General features: G+C 43.0%; 1 protein-coding gene across 1 annotated transcript; it reads right to left on the bottom strand.

Annotated features, from left to right (window-relative positions):
- Positions 1-2,909: 2,909 nt before the first annotated feature.
- Positions 2,910-25,896, bottom strand: adprm (ADP-ribose/CDP-alcohol diphosphatase, manganese-dependent). The gene is made up of 3 exons (XM_060939651.1): positions 25,105-25,896; positions 10,794-10,916; positions 2,910-3,306 (listed from the first exon to the last, which is right to left on the bottom strand). Exons 1-3 carry the CDS (start codon positions 25,664-25,666, stop codon positions 3,017-3,019), a joined length of 975 nt encoding a protein of 324 aa, XP_060795634.1. The 5' UTR covers positions 25,667-25,896; the 3' UTR covers positions 2,910-3,016.
- Positions 25,897-27,446: the final 1,550 nt, after the last annotated feature.

Genomic DNA, 27,446 nt, shown 5'->3' with positions numbered 1-27,446 from the left:
CTTCTTTTGGGTTTTACAGCAGCTGGTATCCAGTGTTGCATTGCTGCTATCTACAGGTTTACCTTGACCATGCACTGACAGTGACGTCATTCTGTCGCGAAATGAACAGCTGATCACACCGAGGTGCTCGCTGACCGCCGATATTTATTAGTTTGGTCCTGCGTTTCCTTTCCTTCGTATATAACATGACGTCTTTTCTTCTCACTTTCCATTACTTTAGTCAGTCTTTCACGTTTCATTCGCACACTCACATCCTCCATTTTTCTCTCCTGTTTCAAATTTGTACCCCACAATGCCTTGCACAAACGGGGAAAGCCCACCATGTGATGCATGACGTAGTATCTTGAATTGGGTCATGGTGAAGCAGGAAAAAATAGTGGAGAATTTATGGCCACATGGCCCTAAATTCATTAACTGTTCTATTAAAAAAAAAAAAAACTAATAAAACTGGAAGTCTGTGATTCAAATTCAGTAGCTTTCAGTCCACTAAACAAAAATAACTGGGTGTCTGGGAAAATTCTTTTTATGACCTTGAAAAATCTGAAAGGAAGTGTAGCTTTAAGTAAAGAAAAAACAAAACAAGTGAAGTTAAAGTAAAGCAAGAAGAAAAGTGAAGCTGCTTGAGCAAGATGTGAACTGGTGACTTTGGGTCATGTAGTGAAGGCTTCACTTAACGATACCATTAATACCAAAGGTTCCTACACAAAATAACAAAATACATTATCGTAAAAATACACCAGATATTTTAATTAAATAATTATTTTATTTCTCTCTTATTCATCACTCAATATTCACACTTATAAAAATAAATTAGTAAAATATTTTTCTGCACATTAAATGGAGCGACTGCAGAATAGTGTACCCAAGTAAGATCTCGTTTTTGCAGTCGCCATTTTGAATGAGACCGTCTGAGATCTCGCAAACATCTCGCGTCACATGACCGGAAAAACCCAGATGTTTTGGGTCCGCTATTCTGCATGCTATTAATCCCATTTGTGTGTGGAGGGGAATCCCTCCCCGTCCCCATCAACCCCCTTGCTCAAACAAAGAGGTACAGGACAAAATGGGGCTTCATAAGGCTTGTTCACTTTGGGGGAGGACTTACCAACCCACCAAAATTGAAAGGTAAAAAAGAAAAAAGGAGGAGAACTTGGTATATTCATGTACTTGACCCATTTCTTATTCGGCCTTAGCAACGGAGCCTGTCTGAGATCTCGCCTGACATCTCGTGTCACATGACTGGAAATGTGGTCCGCTATTCTGCATTCTAGCCCATTAAATATTTTAAAAGGATAGTTCGGGATTTTTGACATGAATCTGTATGGCATCCCCATCAATAGTGTCGTGCAAACACACTGACTTACCCCTGACAGCATCCTGTGAGTCCAGTTCTTGTCCAGTTTTGGTCCAGACGAAAGTAGTCCGGCAAGTTTGTTGGGGTCATGAAAGTAAAACGTTTTTCGTCTCAAAACAGTATGTGTTCAAAAGGGTGATATATTTGCATCACAAAACCGTTGCCAAATAAAAAGTCAGACCTCGAAATCGCTTGGCACTATTTTCTCTCCCTTCTTATCACTGCGCGCTGCCGCCAGGTGACAGCCACGGCTGTTTCATTCATTGTTTACTAGTGATGGGAATTTCGGCTCTTTTGGCTCTTCTTACTATAAGGAGCCGGCTCTTTCGGCTCCCAAACAGCTCCTGAGATTTTATTTTTGATTTAAAGGAGTACGCCACCCCCAGATGAAATTGAGTCAGTCCCTGCAGTCCCTAGAGTTGGATGAGTGAGCCAAAGCGTTTTGTAGCCGACCCAGCTATTGTCCTGATCTATAAACGCCCAGGTTAGCTTTAGCTTAGCGTAGTCGCTGTAATCTGGCGTGTCCAGCTAGCATTGTTGTTGCAAAAGTGAATTAAATAACTCAAGATTTTTTATAATTATTTCTCATGACTTGTACATTCACATCGAGTACACATATCAATGCAAATTAACACGAAGGGATTTACTAGACCAATTTATATCTGGAACTATTTTCAGCCACAGCACAGGCAAAGCACCGCTGCAGGCGCAAAGACACCGCGCAGCGCCTGAAAACTGGTGCGCAGCGCCTGAAAACCCGTTTTCAGGCGCTGCGCGGTGTCTTTGCGCCTTCCTTTTCCTACCTATTCCTTTAATTGCTGCAATTAACTAGTTAATTCTGATTCTATTTCTCCTCTCAGTTATAATCTGTCCTGCTTTTGAAAAGATCCTCTCTGGGGGGACAGATGCTGCCACTATACACATCCTCCGTGCCATCACGCGTGTAAGCCGTGGATAGAGTGCAGCCTTGGTCTCCCACCAGCTTAGCGGGTCTGCGTTTCGCTGTCACCTGGCGGCAGCGCACAGTGATAAGAAGGGAGAGAAAATAGTGCCAAGCGATTTCGAGGTCTGACTTTTTATTTGGCAACGGTTTTGTGATGCAAATATATCACCCTTTTGAACACATACTGTTTTGAGACGAAAAACGTTTTACTTTCATGACCCCAACAAACTTGCCGGACTACTTTCGTCTGGACCAAAACTGGACAAGAACTGGACTCACAGGATGCTGTCAGGGGTAAGTCAGTGTGTTTGCACGACACTATTGATGGGGATGCCATACAGATTCATGTCAAAAATCCCGAACTATCCCTTTAAGTTACAATATTCTGTAAGTGTATTTTTTTTTTTTTTAAAGTTTGCATTAAAACCCTTTGGTGACTGACCCCTTGAAAATGGTTCCTCCAGGAACGATGACGTTTCAGTTGTCAAGACAACGGAAAAACTAAAATACAAAAACAGAAAGATACGTCACAATGCTCTTGTGCACAAAACAAAATGCTCTTGTATTTTAGTTTTTCCGTTGTCTTGACAACTGAAACGTCATCGTTCCTGGAGGAACCATTTTCAAGGGGTCAGTCACCAAAGGGTTAAAAGATAATTCGATGTCAGTTAAATAATATTGTATAGCAGAAATATATTTCTGCTATATCATCCCCTGCCTCATCGATACATAAGCACTCTGTCCTTTATCCTCCCTTTACCTCTGAGGATCATCTTGTCCTCGTATACATACACAGTGGCAAAAGCATCGCAGGATGGAGGTGTCTCAATAACCCCCTCCACTGTGAGGTGATGAACACCAGTGGAATCTACAAAATAACCTCCGTCATGGTCGTGTCCAGCCATGAAACACACCATGCTCTTGTGAGAGTGTAGAAGAGGAAGGATCTCATCAAAGTTCCATGCGAGACATACAGAGCCAGTGGAGAATGGATGAACAGGAAGGTGACCTGCAAGAAGAAGGTAGAAAATAAAGGTCTCTCTACAAGCTCGGGGTAACTGGTAGAGTCATGTACCTTTTATGGACAGCACAAAGCATGTAGGATATACTGTGTGTGTGTGTGTGTGTGTGTGTGTGTGTGTGTGTGTGTGTGTGTTTTATATATTATATACACTACCGTTCAAAAGTTTGGGGTCACCCAGACAATTTTGTGTTTTCCATGAAAAGTCACACTTTTATTTCCCACCATAAGTTGTAAAATGAATAGAAAATATAGTCAAGACATTTTTCTGGCCATTTTGAGCATTTAATCGACCCCACAAATGTGATGCTCCAGAAACTCGATCTGCTCAAAGGAAGGTCAGTTTTATAGCTTCTCTAAAGAGCTCAACTGTTTTCAGCTGTGCTAACATGATTGTACAAGGGTTTTCTAATCATCCATTAGCCTTCTGAGGCAATGAGCAAACACATTGTACCATTAGAACACTGGAGTGATAGTTGCTGGAAATGGGCCTCTATACACCTATGGAGATATTGCACCAAAAACCAGACATTTGCAGCTAGAATAGTCATTTACCACATTAGCAATGTATAGAGTGGATTTCTGATTAGTTTAAAGCAGGGCTTTGAACCAGAACTTTTTTCCTATTGGTTCGTTCTGAACAGAAACGGAATTTTAACGTTTCCGGTTTTGGGTTCCACCATTAAATAGACGTTCCCGAACCGGTTAGAACAAAAAAATTTCGTTCCCGGAACGGTTAATTACGTTCCCTGTCAGCTGTTTAACAAATGGCTATAAAATTATGTCTCTGTCTCATCCAGCTTAAGCCAAATGTAGGCTAATTCTATTACAACCTTCATTAAATAAGACAAGAAATAATTCAAAACAATTATTATTTCAAATGTTGGTGATTTGGATTCTCAGTATGTCTTCCCATCTACACAAACAGAAAAAGTGCCAAAAATGAAAGATAATTCGTTTAGTGTGTTACCAAAGGCTAGTCAGGCCCTATGCATTGATAGGCTAACAGAGGTTAACGTCATTTAATGTTCGCGAGCCTCTCATTAACGTGGACAAATATATTGATATCGTGTTTGAAATTGACGTTTTTGAATAACGATAGACTGCAATATTTACCTCTTATTTAAGATGTGGAGACGTGATAGTCGTCCACCCTCCCGCTCTCTCCATTCAGTCAGCGAATGTCACACAGGAAGTGAACCCCAGCGGGTCATAGAAACTTGCGCAGGAGAAGAATGACTTTTTTATTTGTAGGCTACGGAAACTTTGAGGAACGAAATAAAAACCGGTATTAACCAGTTACCATTATTTTTAATAAGCGTTTCTGTTCCGGAACATAAAAAATAATAAAGTTTCTGGTTTCGTTTCTGTTCCATGTGAAATAGAAAAAGTTTTCGTTTTTGTTCCTTGAACCGGTTCAAAGCCCTGGTTTAAAGTGATCTTCATTGAAAAGAACAGTGCTTTTCTTTAGGAAATTTCAAAGTGACCCCAAACTTTTGAACGGTAGTGTATAAGTAAAATGTTTATACGGCACTGTGTAAAAGTCTTAGGCACATGTAAAAAAATGCTGTTGACCAAAAATGGCTTAAAAATAATGAAATGTTTCAACATTAAAAAAAATAAATAAACAGCAGTAAGGCATAATAAATAAATGAAACAAAGTCAGTATTTAAATGTGAGACGACCCTTTGCTTCAAAAAAAATAAAAATAAAATAGTAGTCTCAGGTACGAGTGCAGTTTTATAAGGAAATGAGCTGTAGGTTTTACTGAACATCTTACAGAGCCCGCCACAGTTCTTCTGGACACTTTGACTATCACACTTGCTTCTCAATTTTGCACCAAAACCCAGCAGCCTTCATTATGTTTTCTTTTTTAATTTGAAAAGTGCTCCCTTATGTACGTAATATGCTGCTCAGATACAAACTTTTTTTCCGGGTACCATTTAATTTTGTGCTGGAAAACGAACATTTGAACTCTAAAATGTTTTTGTACCGATTCGATAATGTAGAAGCCATCAAATAGAAATCTATAACAAAGTTTGTATGAAAAAATATAGAGCGCCTAAGACTTTTTGCACAGGACTGTATGTATATATATATATATATATATATATATATATATATATATATATATATATCTCAGTTGTGCTTCATATCTGAAATCCCCCCCCGCCGGCTACACCTCTTCCTTTGAATGTTACATAGCCAGCGACAAGGCTACATGGTCATATGTTTATAATCCTTGTAACTCATGTAAATCTCCAGTTGACCTGCGTGCTGATTTCCCCATGTCGAATATAAGATCGAGCATATTTCTGCGACACCATGATCTACATAATTTCCGGTTTAGATCATTCTCTGCGGAAGGGAAGGGAATTCCAGGCATCGCTTCATGAGAGGAGGTTTAAATGTTTTATTTTGTTGAGTTTTCATCTCTACACCTTGTGATTACATCGAAAATTTGTGTTAAGAGCTATAAAAATGACACCGAGGACACTGGTTCGTGTCAGTATCACTTTAATAGCAACATCCGAGCTAAAAGTTACTTATTACTTCAAGTAAGGCTACGGTCACATTACGGCTCGTGAAGCTTTGCGATGGGTTATCAATGAAAATGAGCTGTGTTGGTGGCGATGCTTCATTGAGCTTCGGGAAGTATTCCCAAACCCATCTGCAAGTATTCGCTGCTTAGTTTGACTACAAGTACATCGCCACCAACTTTCAGTGCATGCAATGAAATTTTTCGTGACATTTTTGGCCACTCAGGAGGCGGAGACGCCAAAAAAAAAATCAACAAAAAACAACCAACTTAAAGTTCAGAGAACGTTTGCCGTGCATCGCACGATTGGTGGCGATGTTACCAATTTTTCCATCGCCAAGTATTCGCAAACCTATCGCAAACTGTAGCGTGACTGTAGCCTAAACAAGAATTCAGAGTAAAATTAATCACAGACCTGAGGAGAGGAAAAAAAAAAAAATAAGGGTCTGAACAGACTCTGCTTTGCTTCGTCAGAGTCCAGTCTTTACAATTTAAAAAAGTTAGTGATCCACAGCTCTTGCCTTTTCTTTGAAATTTCGCATGTACAGTACGGTCCCCTTGATGATAAATAAAAATTGCTAGAAAGCTATAAAATGACTAATTGCAGTTAGAGCGATTTGAGCATCCAAAAACTGACCATCTTCGCATCAAAATGCGGTTGCTCCACGGAGTTAAGCCTACAACTTGACCATAAACATGCGTAACCATGGGAGATGTGACGTTATGTGAAATCCTTCTATAGTGTGCACTAAGGTAAACGCTGGCTACTTTGAAGAATCTACAAATCTCATCTCATTATCTCTAGCCGCTTTATCCTTCTACAGGGTCGCAGGCAAGCTGGAGCCTATCCCAGCTGACTACGGGCGAAAGGCGGGGTACACCCTGGACAAGTCGCCAGGTCATCACAGGGCTGACACATAGACACAGACAACCATTCACACTCACATTCACACCTACGGTCAATTTAGAGTCACCAGTTAACCTAACCTGCATGTCTTTGGACTGTGGGGGAAACCGGAGCACCCGGAGGAAACCCATGCGGACACGGGGAGAACATGCAAACTCCACACAGAAAGGCCCTCGCTGGCCACGGGGCTCGAACCCGGACCTTCTTGCTGTGAGGCGACAGCGCTAACCACTACACCACCGTGCCGCCCTGAATCTACAAATATGAAATGCATTTTGTAACACATTTTCATTTACCACACAATTCCAGATGTTATTTCACAGTTTTGATGTCTTTAGTATCGTTCTACGATGTAGAAAATAGTCAAAATACAGAAACACCTATGAATGAGTAGGGGTGTCCAAACTTTTGACTGATTCTGTATATGACCGTATGTTGCTTACTAAAGTGTTGCAAACAAAACTGTTTAATAATTTTGGTATGTCAGACAGACACCATCTTTCATGTAAGCAGCTTAATCTGTCTTCAATATCGTTAATTTTTGTGCTGTTTTTGCTTGTTCAAACAGAGAAATAGATAAAAGGCGTTACCGTCTCCCCACTATCAAGAAAAATGTTAACAAATAGAAGCAAATGCTTTAAGAACAACAAGAAAATGAGTGGTTAAAGAATACGAGGAGAGGAGCTCAGCCTGAAAACTCCACAGAAATTCACGATTGTATTTAAAATGTATTTTACAAAAACAGAAAGTCGGAAGTGCGGATGGAAGAGTTTGCTTAAGAAACTCGTTTTATTTTTTTCTGCTCGCATTCGAGTTAGCTCCTTCATGAAAGTGTTTGATTTTCTTACAGGTGAAGCCACTTCCTTATTCGACACAGAAAACCCAGATTGGTTTCAAACAACTCGGGCATAAAAAACTCAACAAGGAGCGACATGCGCGATAAATCCTGAAAGAACAGAACAGATTAAGAGCAGAGAGCGCTGGAGCTTTGTTTCTGTTATCAGAGGAACGCAGTCCTGTGCAAAATGTGTGTGTGTGGGTGGTTGGTTTTTTTTTTTTGTTTTTTTTTAAAATATCATCCACCTCTAGGTTTATTTTAAAAAAAAAACCCCGCTGCATCATGACAGACCGGCTGCACTGATTCAGTTACAGGTTGCCAGGTCTGTATAAAAGACCCACAACCTACACACTAAACAATTTTAAACTCAAACATTATCCTGTCTGTCATGACGCAACTCAGGTTTTTTTTTTTTTTTAAACCTCGAGGTGGATGATAAAATTAATTAAATAAATAAAATTCTCAAAAGTCTTGGCACCCTATTGTTTTCTTCGTACACACTTTGTTACAGATTTCTATTTTATGATTTCTACATTATCGAGTAATGAACCTACAGTCTGAGAGTTCTACACAAAACACACAACTTTACAACAGCTGCACGCATGTGAAATGGAAATAAATCGACTAAGGCAGGAAAAGCTATTTTGGATAAATGTGTTATTGTCTATTACAAGTAAAAAGTAATCAATAACCAAACTTGATAATAAACTTAATCAATAGCCAAACTTCAACTCAATGTGTGAGCTTCATTTTATGTTGCAATTCACAACTATTCTATGGTGTTCCAAAGAAGAAGAAGAAGAAGAAGAAGTAGTAGTACTCACAAAATAGGGGGCAAGTGATGATATTGGGGAGCAAGTGGAAATTAACCCCCACTTACCCCCCCAGGGCAAGTGGGTTTAAAAGTTAATGTTGAGCCCTGCATGCGTTATCAACACTGAGCTCCATATAAAATGTGCAGAGCTCAGAACCTATTCCCCGCTGTAGAGACGAGTGAAGCCATTTGGCCGCCATCTTACCACTCACATCACGTGTATTTGGTTTGTGTTAAACCGTCATATCTGATCAAATTTGCCCCAAGAAAAGTATCTCCTGACTTTTTCCCCCTTTCATTACCTCCTCTTATTTTCTCACCTTTGCCCACATTCCTTACATATCTTTATAGTGCTCACCTTCACTGTTTTTTTTCCCCTTTTCCACTCCAGTCTCTGATTTTATTTTGAACAGCTCTTTTACTACTATAATCATTTCAATGGAGATTATTTCAGATTTTGTTTTTTTAACACAATGTATGGGGGCTGCACGGTGGTGTAGTGGTTAGCGCTGTCGCCTCACAGCAAGAAGGTCCGGGTTCGAGCCCCGTGGCCGGCGAGGGCCTTTCTGTGCGGTGTTTACATGTTCTCCCCGTGTCCGCGTGGGTTTCCTCCGGGTGCTCCGGTTTCCCCCACAGTCCAAAGACATGCAGGTTAGGTTAACTGGTGGCTCTAAATTGACCGTAGGTGTGAATGTGAGTGTGAATGGTTGTCTGTGTCTATGTGTCAGCCCTGTGATGACCTGGCGACTTGTCCAGGGTGTACCCCGCCTTTCGCCCTTAGTCAGCTGGGATAGGCTCCAGCTTGCCTGCGACCCTGTAGAACAGGATAAAGCAGCTACAGATAATGAGATGAGATGAGAACACAATGCATGTGTTTATTTATTATACCAAAACAAAGGCTGTACAGTACTTCCTTTCGGTTAAGGACAGTTGTCGAAACAGAATTACTTACTTCTGTTATTTGCCGTTTTCACTTCATTCTCACAGTCATGTCTTAACAGTATTTATTGATCACATAATTCACTGTCACAATATTCATGCAGCTTGCAACCAATAAATACTGTTAAGACATGACTGTGAGAATGAAGTGAAAATGGTAAATAACATGAGAAAATAATCCTGTTTCGACAACTGTCCTAAACAGAAAGGAAGTACTGTATAGCCTTTGTTATGGTATAAGAAATAAATGACAGACAGACAAGGAAGAAGAGATGTACAAAAGAGAAAGATACACTGGATAAGAGAAAAACTGAAATAATCTCCGTTGAAATGATTATAGTAGTAAAAGAGCTGTTAAGGGTGGCACGGTGGTGTAGTGGTTAGCACTGTCGCCTCACAGCAAGAAGGTTCTGGGTTCGAACCCAGCGGCTGGCGAGGGCCTTTCTGTGTGGAGTTTGCATGTTCTCCCCGTGTCTGCGTGGGTTTCCCCCACACTCCAAAGACATGCAGTTAGGTTAATATGGGACGGCCTTGGGCTGAGGTGCCCTTGAGCAAGGCACCTAACTCCTAACTGCTCCCCAGGTGCTGTTAGCATGGCTGCCCACTGCTCTGGGTATGTGTGTGTGCTCATTGCTCACGTGTGTGTTCACTGCTTCAGACGGGTTAAATGCAGAGAGGAAATTTCACAAGTGTGTGATGAATAAAAGCTGTAAAAAAAAAAAAATCAGAGACTGGACTGGAAAAGAAAAAAAAACTAACAGTTAAGGTGCGTGCTCTAAAGATATGTAAGGAATGGGGATAAAGTGGAGAAAATAAGAGGAGGTAAATGGGGGGGGGGGGGGGAGTCAGGAGCTACTTTTCTTGGAGAAAGTTTGATCGGATACGACGGTTTAACACATAAGCCAAACACATGTGATGGGAGTGGTAAGATTGCGGTCAGATGGCTTCACTCTGACGAGCCAATGAGCTACAAGAGTTTATATCGAGCTCAGTGGTTATCAATTTATGACGGGACTCTGTGTTGCATGGCTGCTGTCCAGGTCATTACTTTGGGTTTGTTATTTGACAACGTGTTTGCAAATTCATTCGACTTTGTTTTATTATTACACACAGTCCTGCTCCTGAATTGCGTTTTTTTTTTGTGTGTGTGTGTGTGTGTGTGTGTGTGTGTGTTGTTTTTAAGTGCTTTTGGCCAAGTGCAACTCCGACTACAATAAAATGCTTACCGAGTGTTAATTAATGACCTTTCAACCATGTTGGCATTCCGCATTTTCAGAAATATCTGTACATGTATGTGTGTGGACTAAACTACTGCCTCTGGTGATCACTTTCAGATCGTTGTGAAAACTCTGAGCAATCATTTCAACAGAAATTCCTTTAAGGAAAACATTTGGGGTGTTACTTTCAAATTTTGGCCAACTTGGAAGGCTATACTTACTCACAACTGTGACTTTTTCTCCTTTCTCATCCGCACTGGTCAACACTCTGTCCAGCCAGTCGAGCTGATTTTGGCTGAATCCTCCGTTGAACTTCACGAACCTTCCATCCAACGGAAAGAAGCCTGAAGAAATATGCTTATTAGGTCACAAAGCTCTTTCAGACACCATCAGATAGCAAGTTTAGCTTAAGTGCAGAACAATTGTTGGGATTGGAAAAAAGACACCATTACCCCCCAAAAAATAAATAAGAAATAAAGATCTGGGTAGCACCTTAAAATACTTTAAACATCCACTTTACTTGCAACTTTGGAGTTAATGATCAAATAACTTGTAAAGTACTGAGGCCAAGTTTACATTAGACCGTATCTGTCTCGTTTTCTTCGCGGATGCACTGTCCGTTTACATTAAAACGCCTGGAAACGCCGGGAAACGGGAATCCGCCAGGGTCCATGTATTCAATCTAGATCGTGTCAGCTCCGGGGCTGTGTAAACATTGAGAATACGCGGATACGCTGTGCTGAGCTCTAGCTGGCGTCGTCATTGGACAACGTCACTGTGACATCCACCTTCCTGATTCGCTGGTGTTGGTCATGTGACACAACTGCTGAAAAACGGCGCGGACTTGTATCACTTGTATCACCTTTCATTAAAGAGTATAAAAGTATGAAAATACTGCAAATACTGATGCAAATACTGCCCATTGTGTAGTTATGATTGTCTTTAGGCTTGCCATCCTTCCACTTGCAAGTGGTAAGTGATATGCGCTGGGATCACACACACACAGGCTCAGTCCCGAATCACAGCTTGTTCACTTCACTCGCGTGCTCTGTGAGCTGCGCAGGGCCGGAGTGCGCACCCTCCAGAGGGCACTCGCTGTTCAGGGCGGAGTGATTTGGAGCGCAGGATGCCTGCGGAGCCGAGCGTATCCGTGTATTGGCGTTGCTGTGTGCACGCGAATCGTGTATTGGTGTTGCTGTGTGCACACTAATCGTTTTAAAAACGTTAATCTGATGATCCGCTGATACGGTCTAATGTAAACTTGGCCTGAGACCGTTGTGCTTAAGACCTGCTGGATCACATTTCAGTTTAGTTTTCTTGCTCAACAGCTTCGCCACAATCATCTTCTGTTAATCTGTAGGTTTCAGCTGCTGCCAGTGTCTTTGCTTCTTCTTCTGGGTGTTTGTCAGATTTACATTAAATGTAATGGTTGAACTTGTATTCCTATAATAGCGTGACCTGGCCACCTAGCGTTTAGTCTTTCTCTTTACTCTCTTGTTAAATTGAGATGAGGGAAAACAAGACCAAGTATACAACCCTGATGGGAGACTTTAATGCCAAAGTAAGAAGACGTAGCAATGAAGAATCCGATATAGTAGGCCCGCACACATATGGAGATAGAAATGAAAGAGGAGATAGGCTCATCACTTATGCAAATAAAGAAGATTTGATCATTTGTAACACCTTTTTCAAGAAGAACAAAGCAAGATATTGGACATGGGAAAGCCCAAATGGGCAAACAAGAAATCAGATCGATTACATCCCAGCTAGCCAGAAAGGAATCCTGAAGAACTGTGAAGTAATTATGAGAGTAGATATAGGAAGCGACCATAGATTAGAGAAAAAATTCACCTGAATAGAAAATTACGACGGGCGGCACGGTGGTGTAGTGGTTAACGCTGTCGCCTCACAGCAAGAAGGTCCGGGTTCGAGCCCCGTGGCCGGCGAGGGCCTTTCTGTGCGGAGTTTGCATGTTCTCCCCGTGTCCGCGTGGGTTTCCTCCGGGTGCTCCGGTTTCCCCCACAGTCCAAAGACATGCAGGTTAGGTTAACTGGTGACTCTAAATTGACCGTAGGTGTGAATGTGAGTGTGAATGGTTGTCTGTGTCTATGTGTCAGCCCTGTGATGACCTGGCGACTTGTCCAGGGTGTACCCCGCCTTTCGCCCGTAGTCAGCTGGGATAGGCTCCAGCTTGCCTGCGACCCTGTAGAACAGGATAAAGCGGCTAGAGATAATGAGATGAGAAAATTATGACCCCTTAGAGGAAAGAAGAAACCGATGATAGACATCCGATTGCTAGAAGAAAAGAAAGAACAATACGGTACCAGCTTGAGCTAACTAACGGGTCTGAAGCCTTATCAACTAACTTGGATATCGATGAAATGTATGATGCCACGGTAGGAACAGTTATGGAAACAGCATCTCGTGACCAAGATGGCGCTGGCGAGGCAGGCAACCGTTGTACCTGCTCCGGTTGTTTTTGCGTATTTAGCGTTAAATATTGTTATTTTCAGCTTTTTTGTACAGCCTGCACTCTAACTACGTACACCAGACAGACTCTGATAGACATTGGAGAGAAGTGCAATGTTTTTTTATTTTTAAGGGAATTCAGCTCCACACTGCTGGACAAGATACTGCGGGGGTCCTACAACAATGGAGGGCACGCCAAGTTCAGGCCGAGGAAAAGATCCAGAGGCAAACGAGCGGGAACCAGGAACCGACTATCGCCCCATAGCCCTAACATCTGTGGTGATGAAGGTGTTTCGAAAGGCTAGTCAAACCCCTCATCACCTCCTCCCTGCCTGCTACCCTGGATCCGCTACAGTTTGCCTATCGTTCTAGCAGATCCACGGACGACGCCATTTCTCACCTACTTCACACCACCTTGGCTCATCTGGACACCAAGAGGGGATCCTACGCTAGACTGCTGTTCATTGACTACAGCTCAGCGTTTAACACCATAATCCCCTCCAGGCTGGTCCAAAAACTGTGTGATCTCAGCCTGCACCCCTCATTGTGCCAGTGGATCCACAGCTTCCTTACAAGCAGACCACAGGTGGTACGTGTAGGCCGCCACACTTCATCTCCCCTCACCCTCAACACTGGTTCCCCCCAAGGATGCGTTCTGAGCCCTTTGCTGTACTCCCTGGACACTCATGACTGTATGGCCACTTCAAACTCCAACACCATCATTAAGTTTGCTGATGATACAGTTGTGGTGGGCTTCATCTCCAATAACGATGAGTCTGCCTACCGGACCGAGATTAAATATCTCGCGAACTGGAGTGAGGAGAACAACCTCACACCCAACACCAGCAAAACGAAGGAGCTGATAGTGGACTTCAGCAGGAAGCAGCAGAGGGACCTCCAACCCATCTGCATCAACGGGGCCCAGGTAGAGAGAGTGGACAATTTCAAATACCTGGGAGTCCACATCTCACAGGACCTCTCTTGGTCTTGTCATACCAACACTCTGGTTAAGAAAGGCCACCAGCGCCTCTACTTCTTCAGGAGACTGAAGGACTTCAAACTCCCACTTAAGGTACTAAGGAACTTTTACTCCTGCATTATTGAGAGAGTGTCCTGAGTGGGAGCATCACTAACTGGATGGGAAGCACCACCAGGAGAGATCAGCTGGCTCTTAGGAGGGTGGTTCGCTCTGCTGAGAGAACCATCAGGACCACCCTCCCTAACCTACAGGACATTTATTCCAACCACTGCAGGGACAGAGCCAGGAAGATCGCCAGCGACCCCAGCCACCGAAATAATAGACTGTTCTCCCTGCTGCTTTCAGGGAGACGTTACTGACAGCTGAAGGCCAACACTGAGAGAATGAGGAGGAGCTTCTTCCCTCAGGCCATCAGACTATTGAACTATTCATAATGATAACAAGGTACACTATTATGCACTACTGCACTTTGGACTTTAAGGACTCGTAACCGCACAATCACCACATCTCTGACATGCTTCCACTCAGTAATATAGCTTGAGGTTTTCCCCTCCTTCCCCTTTATTTCTATTGTTTTTGATTTATCTTATCTATATACTTTTATACTCGCAACAACCTAAGGTACATAAGAATCACTGTAATTACTTGTAATTATATGTGACAAATAAAACTTGAACAAATCTGGCAATGAAGAAGCATAATGTCCGTAGTAAGAATAGTTCGTCGGGTAAATAAATCAGAGATCTCAACGAGAAAAGAAAAATTCTCAAGCAAAAGGCAGTGAAGACGGACACGGAAAAGATAAGAGTTAATCGAAACGACCAAAAATTTTGTGCAAGCTCAGAAGACAGAATTCTAAGAAGAAATCTGATGCAGTGCCTTGAAAAAGTATTCATACCCCTTGAACTTTTTCACATTTTTCCACCTTACAACCACGAACTTAAAAGTTTTTTATTGAGATTTTATGTGATAGACCAACACAGAGTAGCACATAATTGTGAAGTGAAACGAAAATGATAAATGGTCTTCAAAATTTTAAACAAATAAAAATCTGAAAAATGTGGTGTGCATTAGTATTCAGCCCCCTGTACTCTGATACCTCTAAATACAATCCAGTGCAATCAATTGCCTTCAGAAGTCATCTAATTAGTTAATAGAGTCCTACTGTGTGTAATTTACTCTCAGCATAAATACACTTGTTCTGTGAAGGCCTCAGTGGTTTGTTAGAGAACACTGAAGAACAAACAGCATCATGAAGACCAAAGAACTCACCAGACAGGTCAGGGATAAAGTTCTGGAGAAGTTTAAAGCAGGGTTAGGTTATAAAAAAATATCCCAAGCTCTGAACATCTCAAGAAGCACTGTTCAATCCATCATTCAAAAATGGAAAAAGTATGGCACAACTGCAAACCTACCAAGACATGGCCGTCCACCTAAACTGACAGAGCGAGCAAGGAGAGCACTGGTCAGAGAAGCAGCCAAGAGGCCCATGATCACTCTGGAGGAGCTGCAGAAATCCACAGCTCAGGTGGGAGAATCTGTGCACAGGACAACTATAAGTCGTACACTCCACAAATCTGGCCTTTTTGGAAGAGTGGCAAGAAGAAAGCCATTGTTGAAAGACAGGCATAAGAAGCCCCGTTTGCAGTTTGCCAGAAGCCATGTAGGGGACACAGCAAACATGTGGAAGAAGGTGCTTTGGTCAGATGAGACCAAAGTTGAACTTTTTGGCCTAAATGCAAAGCGCTATGTGTGGCAGAAAACGAACACTGCTCATCACCCTGCACACACCATCCCCACTGTGAAACGTAGTAGAGCAGATAAGCAGATGAATCGTGCACAAGATGATAAAAGCATGAAACTTTCAGGGTTTGTTCTTGAGGGCATAACAATTAATTTAAGATCTGGAGGCGCTCTCAGTTTGACCTTGGAGGTCAATTAGAGGTCATTGAGGTCATCAATAGGACATTTCTATGCATGAGAGCTGAAATGGGTGTGTTTTGGGGAGCAATTTTGCTAAAAATGTACAGTAAGTATAAATATGCATGTATTAAGGCATAATCAAGTAAATAAACATATAGATATACACCCATTGAGGTAAATGAATGAAATAAACAAAAAACGTAATGATAATAACGTAAAATTGGGAAATGGCAGATGAACTGTAACTGATAGATACCCAGGTAAACTACATCATAAATTTAATCATTATATATATATATATATATTCAAATCATGACTTAAACCAAACAAACAGCTTGAAAGCTATAGTCCGACAGATGAGGGGGAAAGGGACAAGAAGGAGAGTGGAACCATGTACACACGTACCAAGAAACTGGAAGGATTTCTTATCTGTTAGTGAAAACAAAACAGAATTGTTCCACTTTTTTTCTGTTCAAATTGCTGCCATGGCATTAGCTCCTGGCAAAGAAGTATATGCCACAAACGAAAAAAAAAATGTCCTCAGCTCTCCGGTTGACTGTGATGTAAGTAATTTGGTTCCATGCACTCAAGAGGAGGCAGACACAAGGCTATTCCTTCATGTGGCAGATGCTGCTAAAAAGGGACTTAAAGGAACAGTCCACCGTACTTCCATAATGAAATATGTTCTTCTCTGAATTGAGACGAGCTGATCCGTACCTCTCTGAGCTTTGCGCGACCTCCCAGTCAGTCAGACGCGCTGTTACTCCTGTTAGCAATGTAGCTAGGCTCAGCATGGCCAATGGTATTTTTTGGGGCTGTAGTTAGACGCGACCAAACTCTTCCGCGTTTTTCCTGTTTACATAGGTTTATATGACCAGTGACATGAAACAAAATTCAGTTACACAAATTGAAACGTGGCGATTTTCTATGCTATGGAAAGTCCGCACTATAATGACAGGCATACTAACACCTTCTGCGCGCTTCGACAGCGCATGGATACCTTCACTCCTGTTTTCCCCCCTCTCCCCCGCCCCCCTGACTAGACTGTGTTCCAAGGAGTGCAGGCGACTTGTCTTGGTGGTCACGTTGGTTGTATTAACGGAAGTTAGGGGGGGCGAGGGAGAGAAAAAAAAAAAACAGGAGTGAAGGTATCAATGCGCTGTCAAAGCGCGCAGAAGGTGTTAGTACGCCTGTCATTATAGTGCGGACTTTCCATAGCATAGAAAATCGCCACATTTCAATTTGTGTAACTGAACTTTGTTTCATGTCACTGGTCATATAAACCTATGTAAACAGGAAAAACGTGGAAGAGTTTGGTCGCATCTAACTACAGCCCCAAAAAATACCATTGGCCATGCTGAGCCTAGCTACATTGCTAACAGGAGTAACAGCGCGTCTGACTGACTGGGAGGTCGTACAAAGCTCGGAGAGGTACGGATCAGCCCGTCTCAATTCAGAGAAGAACATATTTCATTATGGAAGTACGGTGGACTGTTCCTTTAAGAATGTGTTAGTTAGAACAGTGGATTCAGATGTGGTTGTCTTGGCAGTGGCTGTATTTCAGAAAGTTGACCTTGAAGAAATGTGGATAGCCTTTGGAACTGGTGGCACTTTCTGCTATATTGGCATCCACAAGATGGTTGCTGCTCTTGGTCCTTCCACTAGCGATGCTTTGCTCGCATTTCATTCTTTCACTGGCTGTGATACAACATCAGCATTCTGTGGCCGTGGTAAAAAGACTGCTTGGGACACGTGGCTTGTGTACCCAGAAGTCACGGAGGCTTTTCACGAAATGTTGCAAATGCCACAAGAACTGAGTGACCTGTCTTTGTCACAGCTGGAACGCTTTGTTGTTCTCATTTATGACAGAACAAGTGCATGTGTAGGTGTCAATGAGGCACGGAAACATCTTTTCACACGAAAGTCAAGATCGTTGGAAAACATCCCCCCTACACAAGCTGCTTTGAGACAACACATCAAACGAGCCATGTATCAGGCTCATGTATGGAACCTTGCCTTGGTTATTAGGCCCCAGTTGCCAAGTCCTTCAGACTGGGGATGGGTTAACAGTGACGATGGATGGCAGCCACTTTGGACAACACTACCTGAGGCCTCACACTCGTGCTATGAGCTTTTGCATTGTGGTTGCAAAAAGGGCTGTTGTGGTCACTGCAAATGCAAAAAGGCAGAATTGAAGTGTACTGCCCTTTGTGCATGTTCTGGAGACTGCAATGATTAGAATACTCACATTAGGCCTGTATCACTTGTATCACTCATTTGGAAGTCGTTTTACAATTACAAAGTATATACTGCTTGGCAATATGCTACAAAATCATAAAAGTTGTTGAAATTGACATAACACATCATATATTTTAGAGTGACCTTCATCTTAACCTTGACTTAAGTGTAATATCACTATAAATGGACCCTCATGACCTAGAAAAATGGAAATCCACATGTAATTACAATTTTTCGTCACACTTGTATAATAAAATGCCCCAATTTTTAATCCTGTCCATTGAAATTGCACATAAGGGTCGATGACCTCTAAATGACCTCCAAGGTCAAACTGAGAGCGCCTCCAGATCTTAAATTAATTGTTATGCCCTGGAGAACAAACCCTGAAAGTTTCATGCTTTTATCATGTTGTGCACGATTCTTATGTTTATAGGGCTTTAACAGCTCTACTAATGGTGGTGGCAGCATCATGCTATGGGGATGCTTTTCTTCAGCAGGGACAGGGAAGCTGGTCAGAGTTGATGGGAAGATGGATGGAGCGAAATACAGGGCAATCCTGGAAGAAAACCTGTTGGAGGCTGCAAAAGACTTGAGACTGGGAAGGAGATTCACCTTCCAGCAAGACAATGACCCTAAACATACAGCCAGAGCTACAATGGAATGGTTTAGATCAAAGAATATTCATGTGTTAGAATGGCCCAGTCAAAGTCCAGACCTCAACCCCGTTGAGCATCTGTGGCAAGACTTGAAAATTGCTGTTCACAGACGCTCTCCATCCAATCTGGCTGAGCTTGAGCTATTTTGCAAAGAAGAATGGGCAAAAATTTCAGTGTCTAGATGTGCAAAGCTGGTAGAGACATACCACAAAAGACTCGCAGCTGTAATTGCAGCAAAAGGTGGCTCTACAAAGTATTGACGCAGGGGGGCTGAATACTAATGCACACCACGTTTTTCAGATTTTTATTTGTTTAAAATTTTGAAGACCATTTATCATTTTCGTTTCACTTCACAATTATGCGCTACTCTGTGTTGGTCTATCACATAAAATCTCAATAAAAAAAACTTTTAAGTTCGTGGTTGTAAGGTGGAAAAATGTGAAAAAGTTCAAGGGGTATGAATACTTTTTCAAGGCACTGTATGATACGGCGTATTCTTGAAGTTGGAAAGGGCCCAAAAGAATTTGAGAAAACCAGCAAGTGCAAGTCCATTATGAGCAGGGTGAAAGACAAAGGCGGAATTTTAAGAACGAAGAGATCTGATATACTCACGATTCCTATGAAGAACTGGACACTTCGCAAGTTAATTTTCAAGAAACGTACAGGTTTTTCAAGTGACACTTCCGAGATTCCACCTATTATAAGAGATAGCATATGCCCTGAAGACCTGTAAGCAATTACAGGCTCCAGGAAATGACCAGATTACAGCTGACATCTTGAAATTAGGAGGCGAGGAAATTTTAGCACAAATCACTAAACTCTCCAACAGAATTATCATGGACTAGAAAAAGCACTCGGAGAGTACAGACCTCCGCCAAGAATCCTTTAAAAAATTCTGGGATCAGAAGGTGATCCGGATCACTGCCAAAATTTAATGGATTGTTACTTGTGCCCAGTCACACCTCTGGAAAAAATTTCAGAGCTATCCATTCATAACTTTTTCCGTAATGTTGCTAACAGAGGGACGGCACGGTGGTGTAGTGGTTAGCGCTGTCGCCTCACAGCAAGAAGGTCCGGGTTCGAGCCCCGTGGCCGGCGAGGGCCTTTCTGTGCGGAGTTTGCATGTTCTCCCCGTGTCCGCGTGGGTTTCCTCCGGGTGCTCCGGTTTCCCCCACAGTCCAAAGACATGCAGGTTAGGTTAACTGGTGACTCTAAATTGACCGTAGGTGTGAATGTGAGTGTGAATGGTTGTCTGTGTCTTTGTGTCAGTCCTGTGATGACCTGGCGACTTGTCCAGGGTGTACCCCGCCTTTCGCCCGTAGTCAGCTGGGATAGGCTCCAGCTTGCCTGCGACCCTGTAGAACAGGATAAAGCAGCTAGAGATAATGAGATGAGATGAATGAGATGAGAGTTGCTAACAGACAAACCAACGCTACCGAAAACATAACCTCCTTGGCGGTGGTAAAAAGAAAATACCAAAACAGTGGAACAATGCAAACATGATACTCTGATACAAGAAGGGCAATGAAGCAGATATAAAGAACTACAGACCTATCAGTTTACTTTCCCATTTATACAAACTCTTCACCAGAGCAGGCCTAGAAATTCATATAGTTTTTCACCAGCCAGCTGGACTAGTTACCTTCCAAAGTAACTCGCCAAACAGAAAATCAACTCGCCAAAATTTGTTCATGTATGAATTTTACTTCTGTCAAAAATAACACGAGAGAGTAGTTACCATTGTTCATGACTAATGTGCATTTATTTCAAGACCCAAGTATTTTGATACTGTTTTTAAATACATAAATGAGAACAACACAGAGCACCATAATATAATATCAACAACTTGGTGTATGAGTATTGAAAGCAAATATACTTACTATCATGACTATAGCACCCAAAATATGTCCAACATACTTTCTGTATTTAACCATTTATGAGAGAGAAAGCATTAGGAGCTTCACGTTGACTAGGAATCAACTTGAAAAAAATTAATTATTCCATAAAAATCGTATCGCAGCCAAGGCCTACCCTGCTCCCATGTTTGCTTATAAGTCCTTTGTCGTTTCTCCTTCTGGTACGCTTTACCGGCGGCCTTTTTCTCCTCTTCAGACCGAGGTCGCTTTGTCCCCGTGTCTGGTGGTTTCTGTACACCTTTCAGAAAATTCCACATCGCAACGTAGCTTTGGCAGATGTAGATGTGAACAACAACAAAAACACGCGTTTAAATGGGCGATAATGTGGCCACATCTATTGAATTTGATAATGTGATTACCGCGATATTCAACGAGATGCATTATATGCATGTGCAGTAGTGAAAAAACCGACAGCCTGACTCATGCACGATATGATTCGGAATTCTTCGGTATTTTCCGTCCTGCCGATAAACACATCGATTAATACGGACACGGCACACGCTTAATATGTGGCGGCTTTAGTTGACGGTGTGTCTGAATCTTCGCTTCATATATATTTTTTATTTTCAACTAGCCAGCTGGGCTGCCTAGTGACAGGAATTACCCGCCAAATGACAAATTAAGTCGCCTCGGGCGACCGGACCACCGCGAATTTCGAGCCGTGCCAGAGTCATCATGAATAGGAGTGAAAGAATAACGGACGGAAACCAACCTAGAGAACAAGCAGGTTTCTGTAAAGATTTTGACAGTAGACCACCTGCAATCCATCAACTGACTGAGAAAAATCTGCCGAATACCAGAAAAATATTTGCATAGGATTTATCGACTACGAAAAAACATTTGATACAATAGATCATAAGCAATTATAAAAGTACTACGAAAATTGGAGAGTCAATGAAAATTACGTAGTGCTTATTAGAGAAATTTATAAAAACGCAACGGCAAGAGTCCACACTGACGATGAGCAATTGGAGGAAATCAAGATTGATAGACGAATATGACAAGGAGACCCCAACAGTACGAAGCTGTTCACAACCGGTTTAGAAGAAGTTTTCAAAGAAATAGAATTAGAACGGAAAAAAATTAGGACCGACGGTGAAACACTGGCTGGACTCCGATTTGCAGAAGACGTGCTGGTGGTCACAGAAAAAACAGAGCGTCAATTCCAAATTATCAGTTCTCAAAGTAAGAAAGTTGGCCTCAAGATTCAAAAAGGTAAAACCGAATATATGACAAATTTTGAGGAAGACGGAGTTATTAAGATCGAACAAGATCCAATCAAGAAGGTCAACCAATACAAATACCTTGGCCAGACTATAAGTCTAGAAGACAGAAACGGAATTTAAAATGAGGATAAATGGTGGATGGAAGGCCTTTGGGAGGTACAAAAACATCTTTTGCGATAAAAGCCTGCCAATATCTCTTAAAAGGAAGGTTTTCAACCAGGTTATCGTCCCAACGGTCGCATATGGCTCAGAAACATGGTCTTTGACTAAGGCGATGGAAAATAAAATTCGAACAATGGAAAGATGGATGCGTCTTAAGAATAAAACTCAAGGTTAAGTCAAGTCAAGTTTGTTTGTATAGCGCTTTTAACAATAAATATTGTCTCAAAGCAGCTTTACAGAATTTGAACGACTTAAAATGAGCTAATTTTATCCCTAATCTATCCCCAATGAGCAAGCCTGTGGCGACGGTAGCAAGGAAAAACTCCCTCAGACAACATGAGGAAGAAACCTCGAGAGGGACCAGACTCAAAAGGGAACCCATCCTCATTTGGGCAACAACAGACAACATGACTATAACATTAGCAGTCCTAACATAAAGTCAGTTTCGTTGATGCTATAAACCCCCCACCGACAGAAACCTGAGCGCAAAACTGTGCACGACAACTGCAGTCCCAAAGTCAGCAAGTCAACCGCAGTCCCCAGCCACAAAAGCACCACTGCAAGCGTCCTCCAGGCACGACCCCCAACTGTCCACATGGGGCCGCCCTCCACAGGAGCGATGCGATGAGACTCCAACCAGACACAGGGTATCAGGATGGATCAGGCAGGTCCGAGGAGCAGAAGAGGTCAGCATCTCGATCCCAGGACCAACATGTAACTCAGAGGGACAGATGGGGGGGGGCTTAGAGTATCAGCTGGACAAATACGTGAAAGAACTGGTTTTGCTAACGTTCTAATAGAAACTAAGAAAAGGAAATGGAGAGGCCACTTAATGCAGAGAACTGATAACAGATGGACCATGAAAACAACAGTATGGCAACCGCGGACTGGTGAAAGTAAACGAGGTCGGCAGAAGAAACGATGGCGGGACGAGCTGGAAGCGTTTGGAGGTCGGCAGTGGGAGAGAACTGCAGTCAACTGGAAGGAGTGGAAGAATTTAGAGGAGGGCTTCATCCAGCAGTGGACAGATACAGCTACAAACTAAACTAGACTTTACTCTTGTTAAATTGCATCAGTTGGGAAAATACAAGGTTTTACGATCAGGTTGAGAAATGAAAGCAAGAAACAGCAAGCAGGCACTTCTGCTGTACAAACCACAACAGAGAACCATCCAAGGAGCGCTACAGAAGAGTGATGTGACGGTGCGTCTTTATACAATCACGTTTCTGCTGTAATGGATTGGGAAGATGATCTTGAATGATTAAGAGGACTAAACAGGGGCCCTGGAGCACGTCAGGCAATGGACTCCTGAAGGGCATAACAGAAAAGCATTCACTTACACTCTCAGGGGGGAAGAAAGGGCGCTACTCCTTATTGTTAGGGTGGCGTTGTCAAGCGTTTGAGAATCACAGATACATATTCATGGTGTAAAAGTTAAAAGAATGACCCTAGTGACAATGAAAGGTAAATATTAGCACACTAATTTCTGAGAGAGTGTATTAACATCATTAAGAAATCGAGTCCTGAGGAATGGCATGACTGTTATATTCTCTTCCCTGGCAACACTCGGCACTTATGAGAATCTGGGCGCACACGTATGAGGAAGAGGGCAGACAGCACGTTCTTCTGAGTGATGTAACGTGGCAGCAGTTCAAAAAAGAAGCCTTCACTCTGCCCTGTTGTTAGTCTGGTTAACACCAGACCATATCACAAGTGAAATATGGTCTGGAATCCGCCTATTGAATTTCTCGTAGGGGAGGTGTGGTTTACGATTGTCAACGGCCGTTTATTGGACGTTGCGAATGTCTATCATTAGGCGTATACGTAGCCCATGGCAAATCATGGCAGTTGTACCCGGTGACGTAGTTAGAGCGACGAAGAAGACGAAGAGGCAACTCTTGATAGCATTTTCCTACTCTGGACCAAGCTGTGCCGCAGAAATCCCGAGATCGCCTGCCTCCTTTACCTGGTCTTCCACCAAGGCAGTCAGTGGCGAGACTACCGCAACGACCGGGGTTTGGCTAAACCCCATCTGCTTAGCCACTAAGGGGGCTAGTTGGTAAATGAGACTTTTACCAAACCCTGTCAGGAGCAAGGCAAAGGCATCTGTCTTCGTGTCAACGAAAGACTGTAACGCCAAACACTGTTCTTTTTTTTAAAACAAACTTTCGCTCTAAACTATTCAGAACAGTGTCTAAAGCGTGGTCGAAAGTTTGGTTCGTATCGCTCGCCGCCATGTTAAATGTGATCCGTAAACAGTCCCAAATAAACTACAAGCTTCCGTTTGTCGAGTAGTACGCGTCACCGTCTTTCCACCCCTCCCCACTCTCTGATTGGCTCCCTAACTCAGGCGAGCCTTTAGACCATAGTTTCCATGCTGTCTTTTCAGATCGGAATGATTGTGCAAAGCAGCATGGGATTTCCCAGGCTACCCTGTTGTATGGTCAGGTAGAAGAAGTGTCATCGGATAGGATCGAATGATCAAAAAAAAAAAGAAGCAGGAACTGGACTGGGCGGCACGGTGGTGTAGTGGTTAGCGCAGTCGCCTCACAGCAAGAAGGTCCTGGGTTCGAGCCCCGGGGCCGGCGAGGGCCTTTCTGTGCGGAGTTTGCATGTTCTCCCCGTGTCCGCGTGGGTTTCCTCCGGGTGCTCCGGTTTCCCCCACAGTCCAAAGACATGCAGGTTAGGTTAACTGGTGACTCTAAATTGACCGTAGGTGTGAATGTGAGTGTGAATGGTTGTCTGTGTCTATGTGTCAGCCCTGTGATGACCTGGCGACTTGTCCAGGGTGTACCCCGCCTTTCGCCCGTAGTCAGCTGGGATAGGCTCCAGCTTGCCTGCGACCCTGTAGAACAGGATAAAGCGGCTAGAGATAATGAGATGAGATGAGGAACTGGACTGTAGGACTAGGGTAAGGTTTTCTCACAAAGCCCCAGCATCACCTCCGGAGCAGATTCAGGTACCTGGAGGTTGATTAAGTTCCTCGTTAGGATTGTGCTCCTTGATGATCTCAAATGACTGACTGTACTTCTCAGACGATTCCTCCCGGCCGATGATGCTCAGATCATAGGCGTCCAGGACTACAAATCTGAACTTGGGAACAGGGCTGAAATGGTAAGCGTAGACGTCATCCATCTGGTCATCTCTCTCCTCTTCTCCTTTGACCGTACTGTTAAGAGCAGAGGAGAACAGGGCGCTCCTGGTGAAGTTGTAGAACTCGTGGTTGCCCCACACATGATGAACCTGAGCCGAGCAGCTCCTGAATTCATCCATCACCTTCTGCAGAGCTTCATCTGATGCGCCGTGCTGCCTGTTGAAGCCGTCGATGATGTCTCCGAGCTGCAGGATGAAGCTGGGCTTCACCTCTTCTTCATTCCAGTGCCTGATGGCATTCCTCAGCAGGTGCAGGCTGTTCCTGTAATAACGCTTCCGGGTACCGTGGAAATTATAACCGTCCTTTAAATCGGCGTACTGAATATCAGCGATCAAGCCGAAGGTGAACACCGGAGCCGTGCTGACTTCCATCTGAGCTCTTCTCAGAGGTTTTGCGTTCAGAAAATAAAAGTGGACAAATGTGTGAAAACAACAAGCCGGCTGTACAACAGGATTATCAACAAACCTCACCTGCTAATGTCTTCGCATCGACATGTACATTACCACTATATTAATAACAAATAATACTAATACAGTCACGCTAGACAACATTAATACAGATAAGGACTAAATCTCTCATTCATTCCATGATGTCATTACTGACTTACTCATAACAACAACTTCAGTTCCTGCTTCTTCTTCTTCCTCTTCTTCTTCAAGTGACCTGCATTTAGCAATCAGCTCAACACTGCCACCTACTGGACCTGGAGGAAATATTACAGGCGACAACTTGAGTCTGTGCAATGCTATTAAAGTGGCATTCCACCATTGGATGTATTCTACAATATATTTTATGACAACATGACTAGACAGAGAAATCTTTTAGCTTCAAAATGATATATCAAACATAATTTTTTGACAACGACAAGTATATTAATTTTGCGACCAAAGTCTCATCTCATTATCTCTAGCTGCTTTATCCTGTTCTACAGGGTCGCAGGCAAGCTGGAGCCTATCCCAGCTGACTACAGGCAAAAGGCGGGGTACACCCTGGACAAGTTGCCAGGTCATCACAGGGCTGACACATAGACACAGACAACCATTCACATTCACACCTACGGTCAATTTAGAGTCACCAGTTAACCTAACCTGCATGTGGGGGAAACCGGAGCACCCGGAGGAAACCCACGCGGACACGGGGAGAACATGCAAACTCCGCACAGAAAGGTCCTCGCCGGCCACGGGGCTCGAACCCAGGACCTTCTTGCTGTGAGGCGACAGCGCTAACCACTACACCACCGTGCCACCCGCGACCAAAGTCACCTACCCTTTTAATTTCCGCGCGGTAGTGAAACGTGATGTCATCGGCAGGTTCCCCTTCTTGTGTACCACGTGTCGGTCTATTTTTAGACCAGGAAACCCCCAAAGTGAGAGAGTCATTTCTCCTCGTATATGGGGGCCAAAAAAATTGCGAAAACTTTTGAGTTAATCTTTCAGTTAGCTAGATTTATTGGTATTATTTTTATCGCGTTCTATCCGCCATTGCTGATAATATGTGCCACGTCACGTGGTACACAAGAAGGGGAACCTGCCGATGACATCACGCGCGGAAATTGAAAGGGTAGGTGACTTTGGTCGCAAAATTAATATACTTGTCGTTGTCAAAAAATTATGTTTGATATATCATTTTGAAGCTAAAAGATTTCTCTGTCTAGTGATACCATTTATATATGTTGTCAAAATATATTGTATTTTATGACAAAGAATACATCCAATGGTGGAATGGCACTTTAAGACAATAATTAATTAATCTCATCTCGTTATCTCTAGCCGCTTTATCCTGTTCTACAGGGTCGCAGGCAAGCTGGAGCCTATCCCAGCTGACTACGGGTGAAAGGCGGGGTACACCCTGGACAAGTCGCCAGGTCATCACAGGCTGACACACAGACACAGACAACTATTCACACTCACATTCACACCTACGGTCAATTTAGAGTCACCAGTTAACCTAACCTGCATGTCTTTGGACTGTGGGGGAAACCGGAGCACCCGGAGGAAACCCACGTGGACACGGGGAGAACATGCAAACTCCACACAGAAAGGCCCTCGCCGGCCACGGGGCTTGAACCCAGACCTTCTTGCTGTGAGGCGACAGCGCTAACCACTACACCACCGTGCCGCCTGTTTATTTAATAATGACGTATTTTATTTT

Source organism: Neoarius graeffei, chromosome 14 (genome assembly GCF_027579695.1).
Source record: "Neoarius graeffei isolate fNeoGra1 chromosome 14, fNeoGra1.pri, whole genome shotgun sequence".
Classification (NCBI taxonomy): Eukaryota; Metazoa; Chordata; class Actinopteri; order Siluriformes; family Ariidae; genus Neoarius; species Neoarius graeffei.
This window is presented reverse-complemented; position numbering and strand designations above follow the sequence as displayed.